Genomic DNA, 21,717 nt, shown 5'->3' on the forward strand with positions numbered 1-21,717 from the left:
TGGATTCCTCTTTCCAAAAATATATATACATATATATTTTGGGGTGGCATATCCCAGCTTCCTTCACAAGGCTTTATGCCTCGCTCTAAGGAATCCCTGCTGAGCCAAGCTCTAGTTATTGGTATTTGAGTTAAATTACAGTTATAGGTGGAATGGGTTTATGAGTCATTTCATTAGAATGTTTTCAAAAGATGTGCCCTTAGTCTCTTCTTTGACCAAAAGTGTGTGCAGAAGCCCCATCCTCTAAGGGATTGTACAGAATGTCTGGAGCTCTGTAGAGTTGGTTTTTTCCCCCCTCCTGAGGAAAGCAAGATTACTCTTTAACAGTTAAAAGCGTTGTTCCTATTAGGGATAATGTAACACCACGTCATCCTTCCTATATAGTACAATCATTATGCATACACTATAAAAACAGACTGCATGGTGACTAATTTTCAAATAAACCCATAGACTAAATCACAGCATATATAAATCATTTCTATCTCAACTGCTCACTTAAACCTGAACAAATTTTCTGGAAGCATGTTAATTTTCCTATGATACTCCTTAATATTTCTTGCAGAGCTGGTTTGGTGGTCACATATTCTTGCAGTTTCTGCCTATCTTGGAAGCTCTTTATCTCTCCTTCTATTCTGAATGAGAGCCTTGCTGGATAGAGTTTTCTTGCCTGCATGTTCTTCTCATCTAGGACCCTGAATCAATCCCGCCAGCCCTTTCTGGCCTCCCAGGTCTCTGAGGAGAGGTCTGCTATTAATGTAACAATTCTCCCCATATTCGTTAAGAATCTGCTGCCTCTATCTACTTTACAGATTTTCTCTTTTTCTATAGAATTTGCAAGTTTCACTATTAAGTGTTGAGGTGTTGAACGGTTTTTATTGATTTGGGGGGAGGACCACTCTATCTCCTGGGTCTGAGTGCCTATTCCCCTCCTGAATTAGGGAAGCTCTCAGCTTGGATTTGTTTAAATATGCTTTCTGGCCCTCTGTCCTTCTGGGTGCTCTCTGGAACCCCAGTGATACGTAATTCTTCCTTCTGAAGCTGTCATGTATTTCCCTTAACCTTTCCTCGTGGTCCTTTCATTGTTTTTCTCTGTTTTCCTCAGCTTCCTTCCTTGCCATCAAGGAGTCTTCTGTGTTGCTCATTCTTTCTTCCAGCACCTTATGCCTTGCCATTAGGACCCCCAATTTGGATTGCACCTCATTTAATTGATTTTTAACTTCAGCCTGATGAGATCTTAATTCTGCAGTTGTGAAGCCTCCACCCGCCCCGGGGGGAGGCAGGACCTCGGCCGTGTCCCCCGGGCCCTGGGCTCCGGGGCCTGTGCTGCCTGCACCGCGCTCCCGGGGCCGCGGCGGGCGCCCGAAGGCAGCAGGTGCAGCGCCCCGCCCGCCCGGAGCCCCCGCCTGCCCCCCTGCTTCTCCCTGAGGCCCCGCCGCCTGCGGCTCCAGCGCTGTCCCGAGCTGGGCCCGCGGGCCTGGGGCGCTCTGCCCCGGCCGTGCCTCGTCTGCTAGTGACCCCAGGAACCTGGGGACTCCGCCGCCCCTCCTGGGGTTCAGCCCGACGCCCCTCCTCTCCGGGGCTGGGCTCTAGGGGCGCCCAGGCTTTCCCGCCAGGCTGGAGCCATCTCCTCTGGCCTGCAGCTCCCCACCCCCCCACCTGCCCCAGGCTTCTTCCTTCCTTTCCCTTTCCCTTTCCTTTTCCCTTTCCCTTTCCCTTTCCCTTTCCCTTTCCTTTTCCCTTTCCCTTTCCCTTTCCTTTTCCCCCTTTCCTCCTTTCCCCTTTTCCCCCTTTCTCCTTTTCCCCCTTTCCCCCTTTCCCCCTTTCCCCTTTTCCCCCTTTCCCCCTTTCTCCCTTTTCCCCTTTCCCTTTCTCCCTTTCCCTTTCCCCCTTCCTGTCTTGTCTTGTTAGAAGCCAAAACTTTTCTCTCTGTAGAGTTCCGGCTGTTCTCTCTTTAAATCTCAGGTCACATTCGTAGGTGTTCAGGATGGTTTGGAAGTTCTGTCGGGAAGTTGGGGACCTGGTGAGGTGAGGACCCTACTCCTCCATCTTCATAAATCCCCTCTTTCAGGGTATTTGAAAGACTGCTTTGTCTTGTCCTCCAAATGGTGCCTCGTAAAGTCTGTACGCATATTTCAATGTAATTAAAAAATAGAGCCTTTTCCAGTAGCTGTTAAAAAGAACATCTCAGTTATTTTGTATCAAAGGCAATTTCATGCACTTTTTTTTTTTATAAACTGCTTATTCAGTCAGCATTTTCCAGTGCTCCTGAGAGGGCAGTGAGGTGCCAAGTGATTGGCCTATAAAGCTGCTGGCTAAGGACAAAGTTTCTGCTTGCACTCCGGACAAGTGTCTGGCGCAAAAGCAGATTCCATGGGGATGGATGTGGGGCTGGCCAGGCCGGCCACTGATGTGGGGTGGGCTCTTGTTCAGAGGGGTTTCCAGGTCCCATTCCCCCTTTCTGGTGACCAATGACTGAAATACCCTTTGGATTGTTGGACAGTCCTAACTTTCCTAACTCCAGCGACCTCAACTTAGTTTTACTTAATAGCTGGTGTTTAATATTGTCCTTTGTGGTTTTATGTTTCCTCCCTTTTTTTATTGTATAAGACTCATGGCTTTCACATCCGTTTCCATGTAGAGGAACTCCAGCTGGCGACTAGACTGCGGGCAACCTCACTGAAGGAGAGAAAGCATTTTGGGGGCATTTTTCGAGACCATGTGGTGGATACCCGACAGTACTTGGAACATGTTAGAGAGTCCACGACAGGTATGCTGGCCATTAACGACCCAGCCTGAGGGAATTGTTCACGTGAAACCTGTGCATGTTTGTGTTTAAGAGTGTGTGTAAAACTTCATCCCATCACTGTGAGTGGAGGTAACCTCCCAATCTGCTTACGTTGTTGTAATGGCACCTGATTTTGCAGAAACAGAGACTATTAGAGAGTCCTAGATGGACTCTCCATTTTTCTCTTCCTTTTATAGCCACTAAGACAGAATGACCCAGCTCTTTGAATGCACTGAGACTTTAGATAAAAGAAACCTAAGCATAATTACAACATTTACATTATTCTGGCTCCCCACCCACTCCCCCTGTTGGAAGCCTTGTGTTAGAGATCTTTCTTCTGATCTCTTGTTAAATATTTTAATCTTCTATTTTAACTCTCTAAATGTCTGCTTGAGTGAGGACTCCTCTAAATGGATGATACATACTCTGGACATCAGCTGTATGTAAATGTTTATGTGTTTGGTGGTTAATATCCTTGTTTGGCCTAACTTTGGCTTTCAGTATTGGGATGTCCACATTATTTAGGTACAGTCAGTCTGCTTGTTTCATTATTGACACGTGAATTCATTTTTGCAGGCACGCTGGGTAGACCTGTAAAGCTATTCACAAACCATTTCCGAGTGACGTCCCGCCCCCAGCAGGTCACATATAAGTACAACATTGACTACATGCCAGACATCGAGGATGGAAAAGTTCGTTCAGAATTGCTTTTGCAGCATAAAGCATTTATTGGAGAGTGCCATATATTTGATGGGAGCTCTTTATTATTACCTCACAAGCTACTGTTGCCGGTTAAGTACTGTTATTGGATGTTTTCTTTTTAAATTTTATTTACTTGATAGAGCAAGAGAGAATGAGCAAGAGGGCGGAGGAACAGGGAGAAGCAGTCTCCCCACTGAGCAGGGAGCACAACTCGGGGCTCAATCCCAGGACCTGGGATCACTACCTGAGCCAAAGGCAGATGCTTAACAAATTGAACCACCCAGTCACCCTAGACATTTTCTTGACCTTTGTTCTCTTCCTCTCACATCTTCACTGTTTTAAAGCAAATACCATTTTTGTACAACGATTTGAGGAGACCTGAAGATCTCTTGCCCATGGGATTTGTAACACCCACGTGCCATGTGTGCTTATCACTGATGTTCCCTCCTGCCTCATGTCAGTGCTTTTTTTTATGTCAGTGCTTAAAATGAATCTGAGAGCAAAATATATACATGTTTTTACATTTTCAAAGGCAAATATGGGTCAAGTGCTGATGAAGTATTGAATAGTTTTTATCTTTCAGCAAAAACATTAGAAGGACTTAATATTTTTTCAATAAACATCTATTTACCAAATGGATAATCTACAGGAGCTCATTTAAGTTAAAAAAAAGTAGTTGTAAATGTTTAATTCTGACTCCTCACTTTAGCCTTATAAGTCTTGTATTGTCCCTGCATGTGTCACACTGGTGTGTTTTATACCCAGGTGACCTATTGATTTGTGGTTCAATAATGAGCTTATTGTCTTCGGAAGGACTGCTAGACCCTCTTGTTTTTTCTTTATCTCAGAAAACGGAATTGGTCAGCCTACTGAAAAACCAGGTTGTGAAGCTGACCATTGAATTCATCAGCGAACTCTCACCCAACTCACCAGACTGCTTACGCTATTACAACATTCTCTTTAGAAGGTGTGTTTATAAGCTTTAGTTTCCTTGAGATATGACTGTGTTCATGTGTCAGTGGCATTGAACATAGACATTTGCTCCTAGAATTTCATGTTCTTGACACCTCCTCATCCTGAGAGGGCAACGGATCTTGGGGATGAAATGGGACTTGACCCTCACCTAGACATGCTTAAGTTCTGTGGCCTATCCTCAGTATTCTCCCTGCCTACCCCCATATCCTGTGCCTGGACCTGCCTGGAAGGAGGAGCATACATCGAGTATGCATGCCTATGCATATTTCTCCCTAGAGCAAATGCACTGGTTTTTTATTTTGTAGTAACAGTGGTGGACAAATATCCCAAATTGGAGGCACGTCATCTGCAAAAGATGTTTTGGTTCATTTCTGGGAATGGAGGATATCCTAATGGTCTTTCCATGACAGTTTGTTGTATATAAGGGAAAGGAGGGGAAAACAGAGGATAAATGGACCTTAATATCTACCTCACAATATAATTTACTTGTACCAGGTACATCTGTTTATTATGTGTAATACAAAGTTGCTGGCAGATTTTTCCCCCTAATGTATCCTCATGTGTATTACCAAATGCTTAATATTCATACTATTTCAACAAAACTTATTCTTCAATTTTTAGAATTTTGAAGCAGATGAATTTGAAGCAAGTTGGTCGCAACTATTATAACAAGCAAGAGGCCACTGAGTTCTTCGATCACAAGTTGGTATAAAATAGTTTCATGTAATGTTTGTAATGTATACATCTAAATCCCATAGATTCTCACATGCATACATATGTAGGTATATATGTGTAAGCCTGTGGTTGATGATAAAATGGTTTAACAAAAATTAGGTATAACTAGCACAGCAGGTAAATCTCTATTGGAAAGGTCCTTCAAAAGACCATTTCTTATTAAAAATAAGAGATGAAACGGCTTGACTCTCAAGTGCCTTTTTAGGGCCCTGTGACACTTGCTCTATACTCAGAGCTTGGAGTTTGATAATCCCATCTAACGTGTTCTATTTGCAGGCTGGTCATCTGGCCTGGATACGTTACTTCTATTTTTGAGTATGAAACCAGCATTACCCTCTGTGCTGATGTGAACCATAAACTGCTCCGAATGCAAACAGCTTATGATTTAATAACAGGTCTTCGTGATCCACAAACCAGAAAGGAAGATGTTGAGCAAGTTTCTAAAGAATTAATCGGGTCAATTGTTTTTACACTGTAAGTCTGCTTAAAAAAAAAAAAAAAACAACAAACCTATCCCATTACTTTGATCACCACCCCCACCCCGAGAAGATGTTCCCATAGTTCTCAAACCACTCAGTAGTTAAAGTTCAGAAGCTGACCTGGCATGGCAATGGCCAAGTCAGTCCATGCTTTTCTCATCTAGGTCTATTGCATGAGAGAGGGATACGTGTCATTTGTAGACTTCGCTGTTCTTAATTCCTAATGCTGATCCAGTCATCTTGTGGAACCCTGTCCTGCACATAACAGAATATATTCCTTCCAAATTTCTTTTGCTTTGTGTCTAACTAGTTAAAAAAAAATCAGGGCTTAATTAGATAGAACCTATGGGCAAATTTCCACTTGAAGTTAGTTTTTTCCTCTCCCTTTAAACCAGACACTTTGAGTGTGGATTGAAAGTTGTTTAGCAACATCATCTTAAGAGTAAAGTTGAGGACTTTTGCTCCCTAATTTCAAAACATATAAAGCTAGTAATCAAGACAGTGGCAAAAGGACAGATGAAAAGATTGATGGAATAGAATTGAGTCCCAAAGTCAGTTTATAGTCAGTTTCTTTTTTTCAACAAGAGTGTCAAGACAGTTTAGAGAAGGAATACTCTTTCAGCAAATATTGCTGTGACCACTGGGTATCCACCTGGCCCTTCCTGACACAATATACAAAATTAACTCCAATTTCACTCCAAGATAAACTCAAAATAGACCTCAATGTAAGTGTTAAAAGTTTAAAAGTCTTTGAAGAAACTATAGGAGTAAATCTTCTTTAGGTGAGCAAAACCCTTATAGGACACCAACAGAGAAGGGATGACAAAAGAAAAGTATAAATTGTACTTCATCAAATTAAACACGTTTGTTCTTCAAAGTCAAAAGTGAAAAACAATGGATAGAAAGGTGATTTGCAATTGTTTTCTCTCAATCTCATAACTTGCATCTATTTAAGTAAAGAACAGGTACAAGTCAAAAGATAACTTTTAAAAAATGGGTAAAGGATCTGAATCAACATTTCTCTGAACAAAATATAAAAATGATCCATAATCACATGAAAATATACTCAATGTTATTAGCCATGAGGGAAATGCAGAGTAAAACCACAGTGAAATAGCACTTCGTACCCACTAGGATGGCTAAAATTAAGAAAGCAGATACTAGGGATCCCTGGGTGGCGCAGAGGTTTGGCGCCTGCCTTTGGCCCAGGGCGCGATCCTGGAGACCCGGGATCGAATCCCACGTCGGGCTCCCGCTGCATGGAGCCTGTTTCTCCCTCTGCCTATGTCTCTGCCTCTCTCTCTCTGTGTGACTATCATAAATAATAAATAAAAAATTTAAAAAAAAAAAAAAAAAAAGCAGATACTAAATGTTGGCAAGGATGTGAAAAATCTGAACCAACCCTCAAACGTTGCTGGTATAAATGTGAAATGGTATGATCTCCTTGGAAAACAGTATGGCACTTCCTCAACATGCTAAATATAGTGTGGCCATGTGATCCAGCAGTTCTATTCCTGGTTATGTACCCAAGAAAAATGAAAACTTATGGCCAATGTACCAATTTTGTAGACCTGACAGCATTATTCATAATAGCTTAAGAGTGTAAACAACTTGAATGTTCATCCGCTGAAACATATATCCCATTATAGATATGCTATGTTTTTATTTGGCAATAAGTAGGAATTAAGTACAAGTATATGCTATAGCAGGAATGAATCTCGAAAGACATTATGCTGAGTGGGAGAAGGCAGTCAGGAAGGGTCACATATCGTATGACTCAATTCCTATGCAACAGGTCAGGTAGGCAAACGTATAGGATGGACTTTAAACTAGCAGTTATCTAAGGACTGGGGAAGTTGAGTGGACATGAGGAGTGACTGCTCGTGGTTGTGGTGTTTGGGTTGTGTTGAAGAGTGTACAACTCGGTGAATATATTGAATATAATAAAGCTGATATATCCTGCAATTACCTGTAGGATTTAAAGCCTATTAATTCTTGCCTGATCCCATGCTATGAATACATTAGGAATAATACCATATATTGTGAATATTCCACAGGTATAACAACAAAACCTATAGGGTGGATGCTATTAATGGGGAGGATAATCCCAGAACCAAATTTAAGAAATCAGGTGGTGCTGAAATCACCTTTGTAGACTACTACAGGGAGGTATGCAATCTTTTATTTCAGTATGTCTAAATATTTTTTCTTATTTAATCAAATATGTCTCCTATGTATAACTGATAGTCACATGTTAGATCATAAGTCAAAATCTATATATTACAGGGTTTCTCTTGGAGGGTATTATAACTTACATGAATTTGTCCATGTATTTGGGTACCTTGTATATATGTTACATAATTAGAATGGCTCCAATAAGACCTCTTTAATGAGTCTTGGACATGGCTATGATAGTTTTAAACATGTTGATGGATTGGTGGGTTGAAAATAAAATATGGCAAAATTTCAGATATGAGGACTTCACCTATGTAGAAGTTTCAGCTCTCTAGGACTTGGTTCAAAATGAAAAAGTGAAAAATTACTATCAGAAATTATGTCACTTGTGTGCTAAATCTCATAACTCATGGATTCCTCAATCTTTTTTTTTTATTTTTTTATTTTTATTTTTTTTTTAATTTATTTATGATAGTCAGAGAGAGAGAGAGAGGCAGAGACATAGGCAGAGGGAGAAGCAGGCTCCATGCACCGGGAGCCCGATGTGGGATTCGATCCCGGGTCTCCAGGATCGCGCCCTGGGCCAAAGGCAGGCGCCAAACCGCTGCGCCACCCAGGGATCCCGGATTCCTCAATCTTTATTCACAAAGAAACAAGTAAACTTCATGAACAAAGATGCACTAGGTGGTGAGGTTGGTTCTCTAGCTTTGGCAGTTAAGAGAGAATTCAAGGAGTTAGAGATATTTATAGCAAACGGAAAGAACTTAGAAAAGCATAAGCTGGGTTTTTTTTTTCTCTAAATTTTATTAGGAATCCAAAACCTAGCTACTTGGAAGCACTGAGAGTACACAGCCATTCAAGGGTATGGTGCTATTATGGCATCATCCCCACTTGTGCTCCACGCTTAGTACTTACTTGTTTAACCTGAAAGCATGTAATGAGTGCTCATTATACAACTTGGGTATACATTGGTAAGACTACTGAGTTCTCTGTTCTTAAGGAACTTGCATCCTTGTAGCAGGAAGAGAGATGGCAGACAAGAAGAAAGCATGTATTGGGGGAAATCTATGCAGATAATCAAGAGGTGTTATGGAGAATGTCTGGTGGCTTAGACTGCTGGTCATAGAAAGCTCTGAGTAGCTGGCATGTGACTGTCAGAAAGGAGCAAGCTGTGTGCAGATTGGTGAGAAGAATTGTCTCTTACACCACTTTCAGGATGGGCATGATGTATCCAGATCCCAAACAAGGCTAGAGTGTCCTGTCAAGAAATAAACCCAGTTGTGGGTGGGACGTGTACAGGGTTGCAGGATATGACGTCAGAGGAGGACGTGGGAGCCACACTGTATAAAGTTCTATCCACCTACACACATTGGATTTTACCGTTAAGTGAGACTATACAGATAGATGAAATGGGGCACTTTATTTTACAGATGTGGGTCTAATGTACAGGGAATGTATGGGTACAGGGAATATGCGGGTAAAAAGGGAGGCAGGGACACCAGTAGGGAGGTGCTTAAGTCCATTTAGATCAGTGATAATGGTAACCTGGATTAGAAAGGGAATGGATGGGGCAGACAAGAGGACTTTTGATGGCTCAAATGTAGTGAGTAATGGTAAGAGGAGTCTCTGGCTTTATCTGAGGAAGTGAGTGGAGGCTGGCATCACTTATTGCAATGGGAGATTCTGTGTGAGGAGCTGGCTTGGGGATTGTTGGGTTGACATAGCCTATGATGGAGTTGCAGACAGGGATATCAGGCTGATATTTGCTTGCTCATTCTCCAGATTTTACTTCAAAAGTCATTGGTTTAGGTGACCTTTGAAATGACTTGAGTAGTCTTGGGATGTCCTGGTGGGAACTCAGTATAATAACAGATGGCAATCTAGTTGTGTTGTCATGAGATCTAGAAAAATCCTGAAATCCATAGATGAGCCCTTAAAAGGAAAGCACAATCCTGGCTTGCAGAAAAGCTTTCATAGTAATGCAAAGTGGGACAAGGAAATTCCTGTGGAGATGCAGAAGTTGGTGTTGTAGGAGATCCGTCTGGGATATCACAGGACAGCCATGAGAATTAATAGTGTGTTTCTCAAAGTTCTCGACAGAACAGCTTGTACAAAGGCTGTGCTAGTCTCAGTGGTGGGAGTGGTGATTGAGGCCCTAAAATGATGCCATGATTCCGCACACATGTATATACATATACTTGCACAAGCTCCTGCCTTAAGACTCTAGAAGCAGGGGAACGGAGGTGAATCCCAGCTGCCTTTCAAATAACTACAGAGAATTAAAAGTAGTAGTTCAGCTCCAGAGGTAAAGCACCATGAACACTGGATTTGAAGTCTTCTTGTCTCTGGAACTCCTTTGACATTCTCAAGATACTTAACCAATCCCACCAGAATTCATGTGGCTAACTGGTGACTGATGAGGATCTCACTGGTCAGCATGGAAGGATCTATGACAGACCATCACTTTATGTGGGAGAGGAAAGGCACTTTATTGTACAGGAATTGCAGCCTAGGGATAGGAGCTTCTGGATAGATGTCTTGGCAAATGCCTTTTCCTGGCGGAAAAGTTTCGATGATGCAGGAGGCATGTTTGGAATAGCTGTAGTATTGCAGCTGCAAGGAGTGACCAGGTTTGTCGTCCCCCATTAATGTGGGAATCCTCTTCAAAGTTCTTAATTACATCCTTAATTTTTTAAGGCAGTACTATAGTGAGAAATATGTAATTCAAGGCTTGGTCCTGCATTTACCTATAGCAAGTCAAAGAAGGCTGGTACAGTGACCCCAACACAATGTTTATGAGAGTCTTGTTCTCCTGGGCCATGTGTGCTTACAAGGAAAAAAGAGGTCATCCCTGGGACATCTAAATTAAGAGACTATTAAGAGTATCTTTAACGTGTTCTTAAACTTGGGGAAATAGTCTTCCTAGCACACCCCTGGGCCTCTGTTGGTGATCCAGACTTTTTTGTACCTATTTAGGTGACTTGACTAGGCTTTGCTGACAGTCACACCAGTGTTCTTTCTCACCTCTTTTGAGCAGCAGTATAATACAGAGGTTACTGACCTAACTCAGCCACTGTTGATCAGCAAAGGCAAATGGAAAAAGAGCCAACAGGACACACCCCATAAGCCTATAATGCTGGTTCCTGAGCTATGCTACCTGACAGGTACTTCAGATTTATGCAGTCCTCATAGAAGACCACCCCTTTCAAGCCCCAGATGTTATGATGTAGAAGTACAGGCTTCTCACAGTACTCCATAATGACCCAGAGCTGTGTTCTCTCCATTGGCTCTTCCTCTTCCAGATAAAATCATCAAGGCTTCTTCACATACATATTTATTCTTGCTTGTTTAGCTATATCTTCTTAACTTTTTAAAGGTCTATCAGATAAAATGCGAAAAGACTACAGGGTGATGAGAGACTTGGCTCTTCATATGAGGTTGGATCCAGAAAGAAGGCAGCACGAATTACGGAAACTGATGAATACTATACAAACGTAAGTCCTATTTTTCTCTCTGTGTCTTTGTGTGTGTGTCCTGAAGATGAGACCCGTGCAGAACTCTTGATATCTCAGATTCTCCAACTAAAAAACAACAGGTTGGAAGAAAACGACCTCTTGTGGGAACAACTCTATTTGTTCCATTGATGCAAAGTTAGAGGAGGTCTGGAGGGGAAGAACAAAATAGAAAGACCCTAAGCACAAATGTGAGAGTAAGGACATGATTTCAGAGTACTAGAAACCCTCTCTCTGCAACATGTCAATACAGAAGACAAACAACAAGGCATCTTAGATTAACTAGAATTTTGCAAATGGATCATCATTTTTGCTTATTTCCTTTGGTTCTATTCTGTGGAAATATTTTAACTTTCAGAAATAGGGAGGTACAACGGGAACTTCAACTCTGGGATTTGAAATTTGATACCAACTTCGTGTCCTTCTCGGGAAGGATCTTGAAAGAAGTAAGAATTTTTCAAGGAAGAAGAGCGGTAAGACAGCTTCAAAATGGTCATGTTCTAGTTACTCTTGCAGTCATTTGGGGCCAAATGAATAATAATGCAGAGGACCTAAGTCAGGTCAGTAACTCACTGCTCTCTCTTCTTGGGCTGTTTGTCCTTTCTCTAGGGGAGAGCGAGCAGGTGTTCAGTTAGAAAGCATGTAACATCCTTGGCATATAGTAAACTCTATAGTTTACCATGTTTGGAGTTGTGGACATCTCTCGTGGCAAAACAATCTGCCAAGTATATCCTTAAGAGTCAAATAGCTAGAATCCAAACAATCCAGAGTAACCCATGATAGAATCCCAGTATTACTTACCACTATCTTAAGGGAAGAGTATGTAATTCAGTTATGACCAAAGTTTAAAATTGTAACGTTTCAGTAGGAAGTAGCAAGAATTTGCAATAGAAAGGCTCTTTGTCGGTATTTCTTTAAAAATTGAAGTCTTATACTATGTCTTCCAGTTTGACTCCCATCCACAGTTTGCAGATTGGTCGAGAGAGACCAGAAGTGGACCCTTACTCAATGTGAAGTCACTAGATCATTGGCTAATACTCTATCCTACGAGAAATTATGGAGCGGCCTCATCCTTAGTACAGAGTCTACGGAAAGTCACACCCACCATGGGCATAGCTATGAGAGAGGCAAAAATGTAAGTAGAGCTGAAATTAAGATCTATAACAACCGATCTTCAAATCGGAGGTAAAGTGGAGTCAGATTATATTAAATTATAGGAATTGGTCACTGTATTAAAACCCTGGAGGTTTGTAAACAAAAAAGCCTAATCTATTCCAATTAACTGTAAAATAGGCTTTGGGGATATATAGTTTGTGGCTATTGGGATACATGCTGAGGAAGCCAAACATTGAACTTATTTTTGTTTTAAGAACAAACTTATCAGGGTACTTGGGTGGCTCAGTCAGTTAAGCATCTGACTCTTGGTTTTGGCTCAGATCCAGCTGGGTGCTCAGTGGAGAGTATGCTTAAGATTCACTCTCTGCCCCTCCCCTTATGTGTGCATTTTACCCCTACGCAAATAAGCTCAGGAGTTATGGAAACTGTCTGATGTACAGGCAGCAGGGCAAGATTTCTAACACGTGCTCAGACCTCCAACAGGACATGGGGTCATAAGAAAGAGCAATTACTGTTTGGTTGCTTTCTAACTATAATGGAAGATCCTCAAAGTATTATTTCTAACATGATGATGCTTCTAGGAAGATTTTTTGGGGATAATCCTCAATCAGACTAGGGAAATTCCTTTCTCATTTTAAAAATTTCTTTTCACATGAATGAATGTGGAATTCTATCAAATGCATTTTGTACTTTTTTTTTTTTACATTTAATCTGCAATTATTTTTCCTATAATTCACCACACTAACTGTTTCTTTTTCTGAAGATTGCATTTCAGGCTTACTGTCACCCTAGGCCCATGGTATTCTACTTTTTTTTTTTATGATTTTTAATTTACTTATCTGATAGAGAATGAGAGCTATCACAGGAGGAGAGAAAGAGAAAGAGGCACTGAGCAGGGAGCCTGATATTCTAATATCATTGCTACTTTCAAGTTATTCTTTGGTTTTTGAACGTATATGATTTAATGATTTTACTCTGTCAATGGGACACCTGAGTGGCTCAGCGGTTTAGCTCTCGCTCAAATAAGTAAATCTTTCATGACCATTAGTTAAAAGTAGTTTTTTTTTTTTTTTTAACATTGTACCTTGTTTTTATGTGGTGCTCCATTGGCTGCATAAAACGTTTGTTACATACTTAACTTTTGAATACAGATGATATATACTTATTTTCTAGGCTTGAAGTAAGTGATACAGTCCAGTCCTATACAACCGTCTTAGAAAATCATGTTTCCTCCAAAACACAGATGGTAAGTTTCTATTTGATAGCACTTCCTTTTTTTTTTTTTCAGATTTTATTTATTTATTCATACAGATGCAGATAGAGAGAGGCAGAGACACAGGCAGAGGGAGAAGCAGGCTCCATGCAGAGAGCACGACGTGGGACTCGATCCAGGGTCTCCAGGATCACACCCTGGGCTGCAGGCGGTGCTAAACCGTTACACCACCGGGGCTGCCCCCACCCTTTTTTTTTTTTTTTTTACAAAGATTTTATTTATTCATGAAAGAGACAGGAGAGACAGAAGCAGGCTCCATGCAGGGAGCCCGATGTAGGACTCCAGGATCATGCCCTGGGCCAAAGGCAGGTGCTAAACCGCTGAGCCACTCAGGTGTCCCATTGACAGCAGCTTCCTGTCTTACCTTGTAGTGTTATAAATCTCATCTGTTAGATCTTGAGTGTCTACCACTCAAAATTAATCTCAAGTGCCCTTTCTTTGGCAGGGACTTGTCTTCAATTTCTGTCCTTTCCTGTCTCTGAGGCTGTCAGCCTGTTCATGGTCTCTGACCTTTCAGCCATGTTCACTGGAGAGTGGGCAAACACTTTGGGAGAAAGTGGCCTCAATTGCTGAGATCATCTCTCTGGGTCCCTACTTCTTTCCTGTCTTAACCTAATAACTCTTTATGACCTTGTTAGACTGCCTGAGCCCCAAACAGGCACAGTCCCTGTGTTTTCATCAGTTTGAACAGCTCTTCTTAGGAGGAGACTGGCCTATGCTATTCCAGAAGCTGAAATTGTAGGATGCATTAGCTGACCACTCTCTGAATACTCAGAAATCATCACAGAAAAAATTAGAATCTAGATTTTGCAATTGTACTTAAAAGCCTGACGTATTGAGCTATTGAAATATACATAAATACGTATATTTATATATGTGTATATATAAATAAATGGAGGTGTGTGTGTGTGTAATCTGTACCCAAAAGATTAGGTGCTTTAAGAAAAGCATATCTATAAGTTAGTTTAGCCTTCATCTTTAAGTGATCCCAACAGGCATGGAGAAATCCTAAGCCAATAATGGATTGGTGTCCTTTCAAACACACACATTGACTGCAGTCTATTACAATTAGAAATCATTAAATCATATACATTCAAAAACCAAAGAATAACTTGAAAGTAGCAATGATATTAGAATATCAGGCTCCCTGCTCAGTGCCTCTTTCTCTTTCTCTCCTCCTGTGATAACTCTCATTCTCTATCAGATAAGTAAATTAAAAATCATAAAAAAAAAGTAGAATACCATGGGCCTAGGGTGACAGTAAGCCTGAAATGCAATCTTCAGAAAAAGAAAGTGTGGTGAATTATAGGAAAAATAATTGCAGATTAAATGTAAAAAAAAAAAAAAAGTACAAAATGCATTTGATAGAATTCCACATTCATTCATGTGAAATTTTTAAAATGAGAAAGGAATTTCCCTAGTCTGATTGAGGATTATCCCCAAAAAATCTTCCTAGAAGCATCATGTTAGAAATAATACATTGAGGATCTTCCATTATAGTTAGAAAGCAACCAAACAGTAATTGCTCTTTCTTATGACCCCATGTCCTGTTGGAGGTCTGAGCACGTGTTAGAAATCTTGCCCTGCTGCCTGTACATCAGACAGTTTCCATAACTCCTGAGCTTATTTGCTTAGGGGTAAAATGGGGATACTAGTCTTGATCTCAGTAGGTTATTGAAGAATTAACTGAGTCAAGTACAATGCTTGGCAAGTGCTCTCACATAGCACCCATCATGTAAGGGGTGACGTTCCTGATGATGGTACGTTTCAGTCTGTGCTTGTTAACCCTCTGTGTCAACTTCATGATAAACTCCTAGAAACAGAATAGCCAGGACGTAAAGACTTTGCAAGTGCAAGTGATTCATGCATATTGCCCATGCCTGGCTCCTAGGCTCTTTCCTCTTCCATATGCTCACCTTCGCCATTATTGAATGGAATGGGATTCCAGACCCTTTACCCTCCTGGGCCAGCTGTGGATTGAATGAACAGACTCTGTTCCTCCACCTAGGTAGTTTGCTTGACGTGACATCCACTTCTCCCATTACTGTGGTTTCATGTCCTCGGTAGTCTTGTTGCTTTCTTTCAAGGTCCTTTGCGTGCTGTCCAGTGAAAAGAAAGACCTGTATGATGGCATAAAACAATACCTGTGTGTCAAGTGTCCGACCCCAAGCCAGTGTGTCGTGGCACGGACCTTAGACAAACCCCAGACGCTGATGACCATTGCGACAAAGATTGCCCAGCAGATGAACTGCAAGATGGGAGGAGCCCTCTGGAAGGTGGAGACAGGAGTACGTTGGATTTCATTGCCTTCTCTTTATTTCACTTGTGTTCAGTGGAATTTAAGACTCAACCATCTTAAACGCAGTTGCTTAATTGTGCTTCTATTGTGTTCTAACTCAATGTCTTACCTTTTTTAAAAAATTTCAGTTACAGAATGCGATGTTCATTGGTATCGACTGTTTCCATGATATTGTAAATCGGCGGAAGTCAATTGCAGGCTTCGTGTCCAGCATCAATCAGGAATTGACGCAGTGAGTGGGCGTAGGCAGACATTGTGTAGATGGCAACTAGCTGTAGACCAAACAGGAGAGGTGGGCCTAACTAATGTTTGTTGACGAGGGCCATGGGCAGGGTATTCTCTTCCTCTTCTGGCAAAGTTATGCTCCAAATACATTTGATGTGGAAGGGTCTATATCATTTTTCTGTTGCTGCTTAACAGATGACGACAAACATGGCAGCTTAAGAGGACACTCCTGTGTCTGCGCGAAGGTCTGTCAGGCAGCCATCAGGTTGGCCATGTTGGCCAAGCCACATTCTCCTCTGGAGGCTTGAGGTCCTATTGCAAGTGCACATCCTTGTGGTAGAATCTTTTTTTTGTTTTGTTTTTGTTTTTGGTAGATGAAGGACAGAGGTCCCCCTTTCCTTGCTGGCTGCCAGCTACAGGCCTGTTTCAGCTCCTGGGACTTCATCCATATTCCTTCTCGAATGCCCTGCTCCCCCAGAGCACACAGTCCTTGTTCTCCTTCAAATCTCTCTTCCCCCTTCTGCTATCTTGCTTTTTCAGGGGGTTATGAAATTAGATAAGGTCCATCTGGAAAATCTTCCCTAAAGCCAACTGTGACATAGGACATAATCACAGGGGCGATACAATAGTCACAGATTCCAAGCGTTAGATTTCTGCTCACTGGGGGCTCTGATGATCAGTGAGTCTCCCCATTAACACACGGGGAAGGACTCAGGCCCCACATGGGGAAGACAGACCTAGGAATACAATCAGAAGCCTATAGGTACAGGATCTGCTCTTCACAGATCTATATGTAATGGATCTGCCGAAGAACATATGCTTCCATATCTCATGTTTCTCCCTTGCTCCAGGGATACTTTTGTTTTCTGTGCTTAGAGTAGAACCTACCTTCAAAGGAGTTTGCACATTCTTCAGTTTAGTTTCTTGAGCATTAGCATGTGTATGACCATCACCAATCACTGTTATGCTTCCTGAGGATTTACTAGCCCCCTTGGTATAATTACAGAGTATTCTTTAAGGGGGTCCATTTTTATTTTCATGAATGGCATCAATTATTCCAGTCTAGTTCCAGTTCTAGTTTAATATAATATTGGTTTGCTTTTATGGTGGGAGGGCATGTGGAAAATAATGTTTCAATCATGGAAAGAAATTAAGCTCTCATTCGGTTCATTTTTAAATTTTTAATTCTTTTAAATTGGAGTTCAATTTGCCAACATAGAACACCCAGTGCTCATCCCGCCAAGTGTCCCCTCAGTGCCCATCACCCAGTCACCCCAACCCCTACCCACCTCCCTTTCCACTACCCCTCGTTTCCCAGAGTTAGGTGTCTCTCATGTTTTGTCACCCTCACTGAGATTTTCACTCATTTTCTCTCCTTTCCCTTTATTCCCTTTCATTAATTTTTATATTTCCCAAATGATTTCATTCAGTTCATAAATAATTTTGAACCCTTGCTTTTTTTTATGGTGAAAAAATTTATATTTAGATTTATAGTTGGCTGGACTCAGTTTAGATGATCCCAATTTTGTTGGCAACATCCAAAGCTCATAATCAGGAGCCAGTCGAACATATGCTTTCTTCTCTCCATCAGACCTGATCAAGGTGTTGACCTTCGCCACATCAGTGTCATAGAGCTTCTTTACAGCCTGTTTTATCTGGTGCTTATTGGCCTTGACATCCACAATGAGCACAAGTGTATTGTTGTCTTCTATTTTCTTCATGGCTGACTCAGTAGTTAAGGGGAACTTGATGGCATAGTGATCAAGCTTGTTTCTCCTGGGGGCTCTCTTTCGAGGATATTTGGGCTGCCTTTGGAGACACGGGGTCTTGGGTCATCGGAATGTAGGTGACGTGCAGATCTTTTTTTTTTTTTTTTTTGTGACTGCTCGCCTTTCACCACTTTCTTAGCTTTCAAAGCCTTTTCTTTGGCTTCAGCTTTGGGAGGGGCAGGGGCTTCCTTCTTCACCTTCGGCGCCATCTTCATGAAAGGGCGAACCCTTGCTTTTTGGCACAACATTTCCACTGCTCTGTTCTCAGCATTTGAACATACCATGATTTCATCTTGTAGACTGTAAATTCTGGGGAAAAAAAGCAGACAAATGTATTATATCATGTCAGGTCATTGCAATAGTTTGAAGCAATTAAAAAAACAGGGGATAGAAACTTGAGACCAGTATTGCTTGATCTGTTGGGAAGTGGTCAAGTAAAAATTACTGCTCCAAAGCAGGTGGTTCCCATAAAGCATGATTATGGATGAACCATTTTTTTTAAGACCTCAGCTTGGAAGCAGGAATCTCCAGGAACACTGGCTATTTATTTTGGGTGTCCACCATGAGACGGCAGTAGTCCTGCACATTGAAAGTGCGTGTAATTTGTACCAATGTTAGTGAATGCTTCCATATTCCTATTTGTGTGCATTCACAATTTTAATAAATGCCTAGGGTACTGGAAGAGACCAATGCTTCGATCTCTGCAGAGGCATCAAAGAATGGATTCCTGATTGGATCTTCAGCTACTCATAGTGACTCCCCCCTCCCCGCCACCAGAGGTCCTAGATTAACTCAGGATGAAAAATAAGGGAATTTTTAAGACTCCTATCTCAAACTGACAGCTTATTTTTCTCCAAACAAGGTGGTTCTCTCAGTGCATTTTCCAGGAATCGGGGCAGGAGCTTGTGAACGGGCTTAAAACCTGCTTGGAAGGTTAGTGTCCCATCAAGATTGGTGTGCCTGACTCCATCTGGGTAGTTGTCTGCAAGTGAACACACTGTCCCCCCGGAGACGTCTGGCAATGCCTAGAGATGCGCTCCATTGTAACAGCTGGGATGGAGGTGCTACTGGCCTCCAACTAGCGGGTAGAGACCAGGCATGCTACAGAAGACAGCAACACCCATTCTGCCCCCACAAAGAATTATCTGGCTCAGAATTTCTGTAGTGGTGCTGTTGAGAAATGCTGAGCTCACGTGAAGACCAAAAGGCAGTGAATGTGTCCTGGAGGCTACAGGATTGAAAGAACATGAACCTAGAAGCTGTTACAAATAGCAGTGGCCAGTTGGTTCTGAGTTACGGCTTATTCACCCATGTTTCTGGTTTCCTTCCAGCTGCCCTGAAGCTCTGGTGTAAACATAATCAGTTTCTACCACAAGCTATCATTGTGTATCGGGATGGAGTTGGGGATGGTCAGCTTCAAGCACTGATGGATCATGAAGTCCCACAGATTGAGTCCTCCTTAAGATCTGTGTACCCTAAAGACTCTGGGTATATAAATTGTAAAGTGCAGATTTTGTAAACTCTACATTTCAGTCTCTGAAAGGAATATCACAGTTATGATCTGTGAATTAAGAGAGAGAACATGGCACAGAGGGCATCAGTTGCTGGATGGGGAATTCATTCTTTGACTTTCTGGTCCACACCCAAGTCAGAGGACAGAGCAGAACTAAAACGTTCCTGATTGTGTTCTCCCCCATGGAACCGCCTAAGAACCTGTTCCTTTTTTTCTAATCTCCCTGCAAGCCTTGATGTAGGAGGGCTTGTTAAGGTCAGGTACTTATTAAAATCCATAAACACAGCCTGGTGATGGTTTGTGTTTAGGCAACTTCTTTATTCTGGAGTTTTGTAGGTCCTGGGGCTGGGGAATGCCTCTCCTCTGCCTCCTCTGCTTGTCACTGGGGCCTGGTTCCCACCACAGATAGGAGCAGCCCCAACCTTGTGAGGAAGTTCCTCCCCCTAAGATGTGAGTGGCTGTAAATAGAAACCTCTCTTACTGCTTAGGTCAAGCTCATGGAGCTAGGACAGTAAAGTTGGTGTGTGGGGGGACTATACCTTCCACAGATTCTTCTGAAGGAATCCTGTGTGTGTGGTGCTTCAAGTAGTTTGCGTGATCCTAAATAAAGCTGACTTTTTTGAAAAACAAACTTGAATTTTGGGGAATGACAGGTTTCATGGACTAACCTCCTGAATCAGTTTGGATTAGGCCCGTTACAAAAAAAAAAAACAACAAATTTCAGATGGATGGAAGATAGCAGAGTAGAGGTCCTCATGTCAGCTGGTCCCCCAAAATTAGCTACATAACTATCAAGCCATCCTGAACACCAATGAAATCAAGCCGAGTTGTAAGCAAGAATGGCTGAGTCTACAAATAGAAAAGTGAAAAAATGAAGTGGAGTGTGGAGAAGTAAAACGGAAAGGGATATATCAGAGGATAATGGGTGGGGTGGGGGAGGGAGCACGTGTAAGCCAACTTTAGGAAAGTGAAAGTTCAAATCTGGGCCCTTCAAAGTGTGCTCCTCTAGAGATGTCCCTGCCTGAAAGGGACTCATTGGTGAAAGGGTGCAGAACCACAGGTCAGTGCAGGGTGGCCGGGTCTCAATATTCCTGGAGGCCAGAAAGCATCCAGGTGCCTGAGCCAGCAGAGTTCCCAAGTACTGGTTCAGGGAAATGGCTTCAGATGAGCAAGCCTGCGAGAATGTTCAGTTTGTGGTGCCATCAACCACGATCTCCCGCCGGGCCAGGTGACCCCCGTCCACGTTGGGTCCATACAAGGGCCTGGAACACAGCCTGCACCTTCCTCTGGGAGAGGCAGAGTGGGTCAGCATTGGCCCGGTTGAACGTTCTCCTTGTGGGGGGCCAGCAACCACAGAAAGGGACACACCTCCCGTTCCTCCAGGAAGAGGGGGGGAGGGCAAGAGCGGCAAAGACTGCCTGAGGAAACCTAAACATTGCACATTTCCACGTCCCCCCAGGTCCCCTAGGGGAGAAATGGAGTAGGCAGGCACCATCGGAGTCTGCAGATTGGTCAATCACCACATCGCTCATCTCTGGGGCTGGAGATCGGGGTGTGGTCTTTTTGCCTCTCACCCCCCCAAAAAGACATGAAAGGTTTCAGGGAACAAAACCCTCACAGAGCAAACAGCCTGGCCCCCTGACAAGGTCGGTGCAACACCACCCAGGCACACACACCTGAGAATCTGTGCAGCAGGCCCTTCCTGGGAGGATCAGCTGGAAGGACAGGTGACCAGCACATTTCCTGACCAAACAGAAGTGGAACCTCCAGCACTGGGGAACATAGCACAGCAACTCAAGGTTTTCCTTGTATGATTCGGTTTTCTTTCAAGATACAGTCATCCTCTATTTTTTCCTTTATTCTCATCTCACCTAGTTTCTTGTTTTATCAAGTCTTCTTTTTGGAATCTTTTCTTTTTTAACTTTTATATTTTATTTATTTATTTATTTATTTATTTATTTATTTATTTATTTTAACTTTTATATTTTAATGATGTATTTTATTAAAAAGATTTTATTTATTTATTTATTCATGAGAGACAGAGAGAGAGGAAGAGACACAGGCAGAGGGAGAAGCGGGCTCCATGCAGGGAGCCCAACGTGGGACTCGATTCCGGGTCTCCAAGATCAGGCCCTGGGCCAAAGGCAGGCACCAAACCG

At 42.3% G+C, this 21,717-nt stretch overlaps 1 protein-coding gene across 8 annotated transcripts in view; it reads left to right on the forward strand.

Annotated features, from left to right (window-relative positions):
• The window catches only part of LOC140596750 (piwi-like protein 1), a 98,082-nt gene that overhangs the window by 75,830 nt on the left and 535 nt on the right, over positions 1–21,717 (forward strand). For 4 of the 8 annotated variants that reach the window (XM_072745237.1, XM_072745240.1, XM_072745238.1 and 1 more), the window contains 15 exons: positions 2,639–2,767; positions 3,362–3,576; positions 4,336–4,454; positions 5,084–5,164; positions 5,474–5,671; positions 7,734–7,845; positions 10,889–11,015; positions 11,228–11,345; positions 11,722–11,836; positions 12,311–12,498; positions 13,653–13,725; positions 15,840–16,040; positions 16,180–16,283; positions 18,908–18,978; positions 19,377–19,533. In XM_072745237.1, coding sequence (XP_072601338.1) covers positions 3,454–3,576; positions 4,336–4,454; positions 5,084–5,164; positions 5,474–5,671; positions 7,734–7,845; positions 10,889–11,015; positions 11,228–11,345; positions 11,722–11,836; positions 12,311–12,498; positions 13,653–13,725; positions 15,840–16,040; positions 16,180–16,283; positions 18,908–18,978; positions 19,377–19,533 — 1,787 coding nt within the window. In that variant the 5' untranslated portion in view covers positions 2,639–2,767; positions 3,362–3,453. Of the gene's footprint in view, positions 1–2,638; positions 2,768–3,361; positions 3,577–4,335; positions 4,455–5,083; positions 5,165–5,473; positions 5,672–7,733; positions 7,846–10,888; positions 11,016–11,227; positions 11,346–11,721; positions 11,837–12,310; positions 12,499–13,652; positions 13,726–15,839; positions 16,041–16,179; positions 16,284–18,907; positions 18,979–19,376; positions 19,534–21,717 lie in introns of those variants that run through there. The other 4 variants (XM_072745241.1, XM_072745242.1, XM_072745244.1 and 1 more) reach the window with 4 other exon arrangements.

The sequence above is a fragment of the Vulpes vulpes genome, unplaced genomic scaffold, assembly GCF_048418805.1.
Source record: "Vulpes vulpes isolate BD-2025 unplaced genomic scaffold, VulVul3 u000000630, whole genome shotgun sequence".
NCBI classification, from domain to species: Eukaryota; Metazoa; Chordata; class Mammalia; order Carnivora; family Canidae; genus Vulpes; species Vulpes vulpes.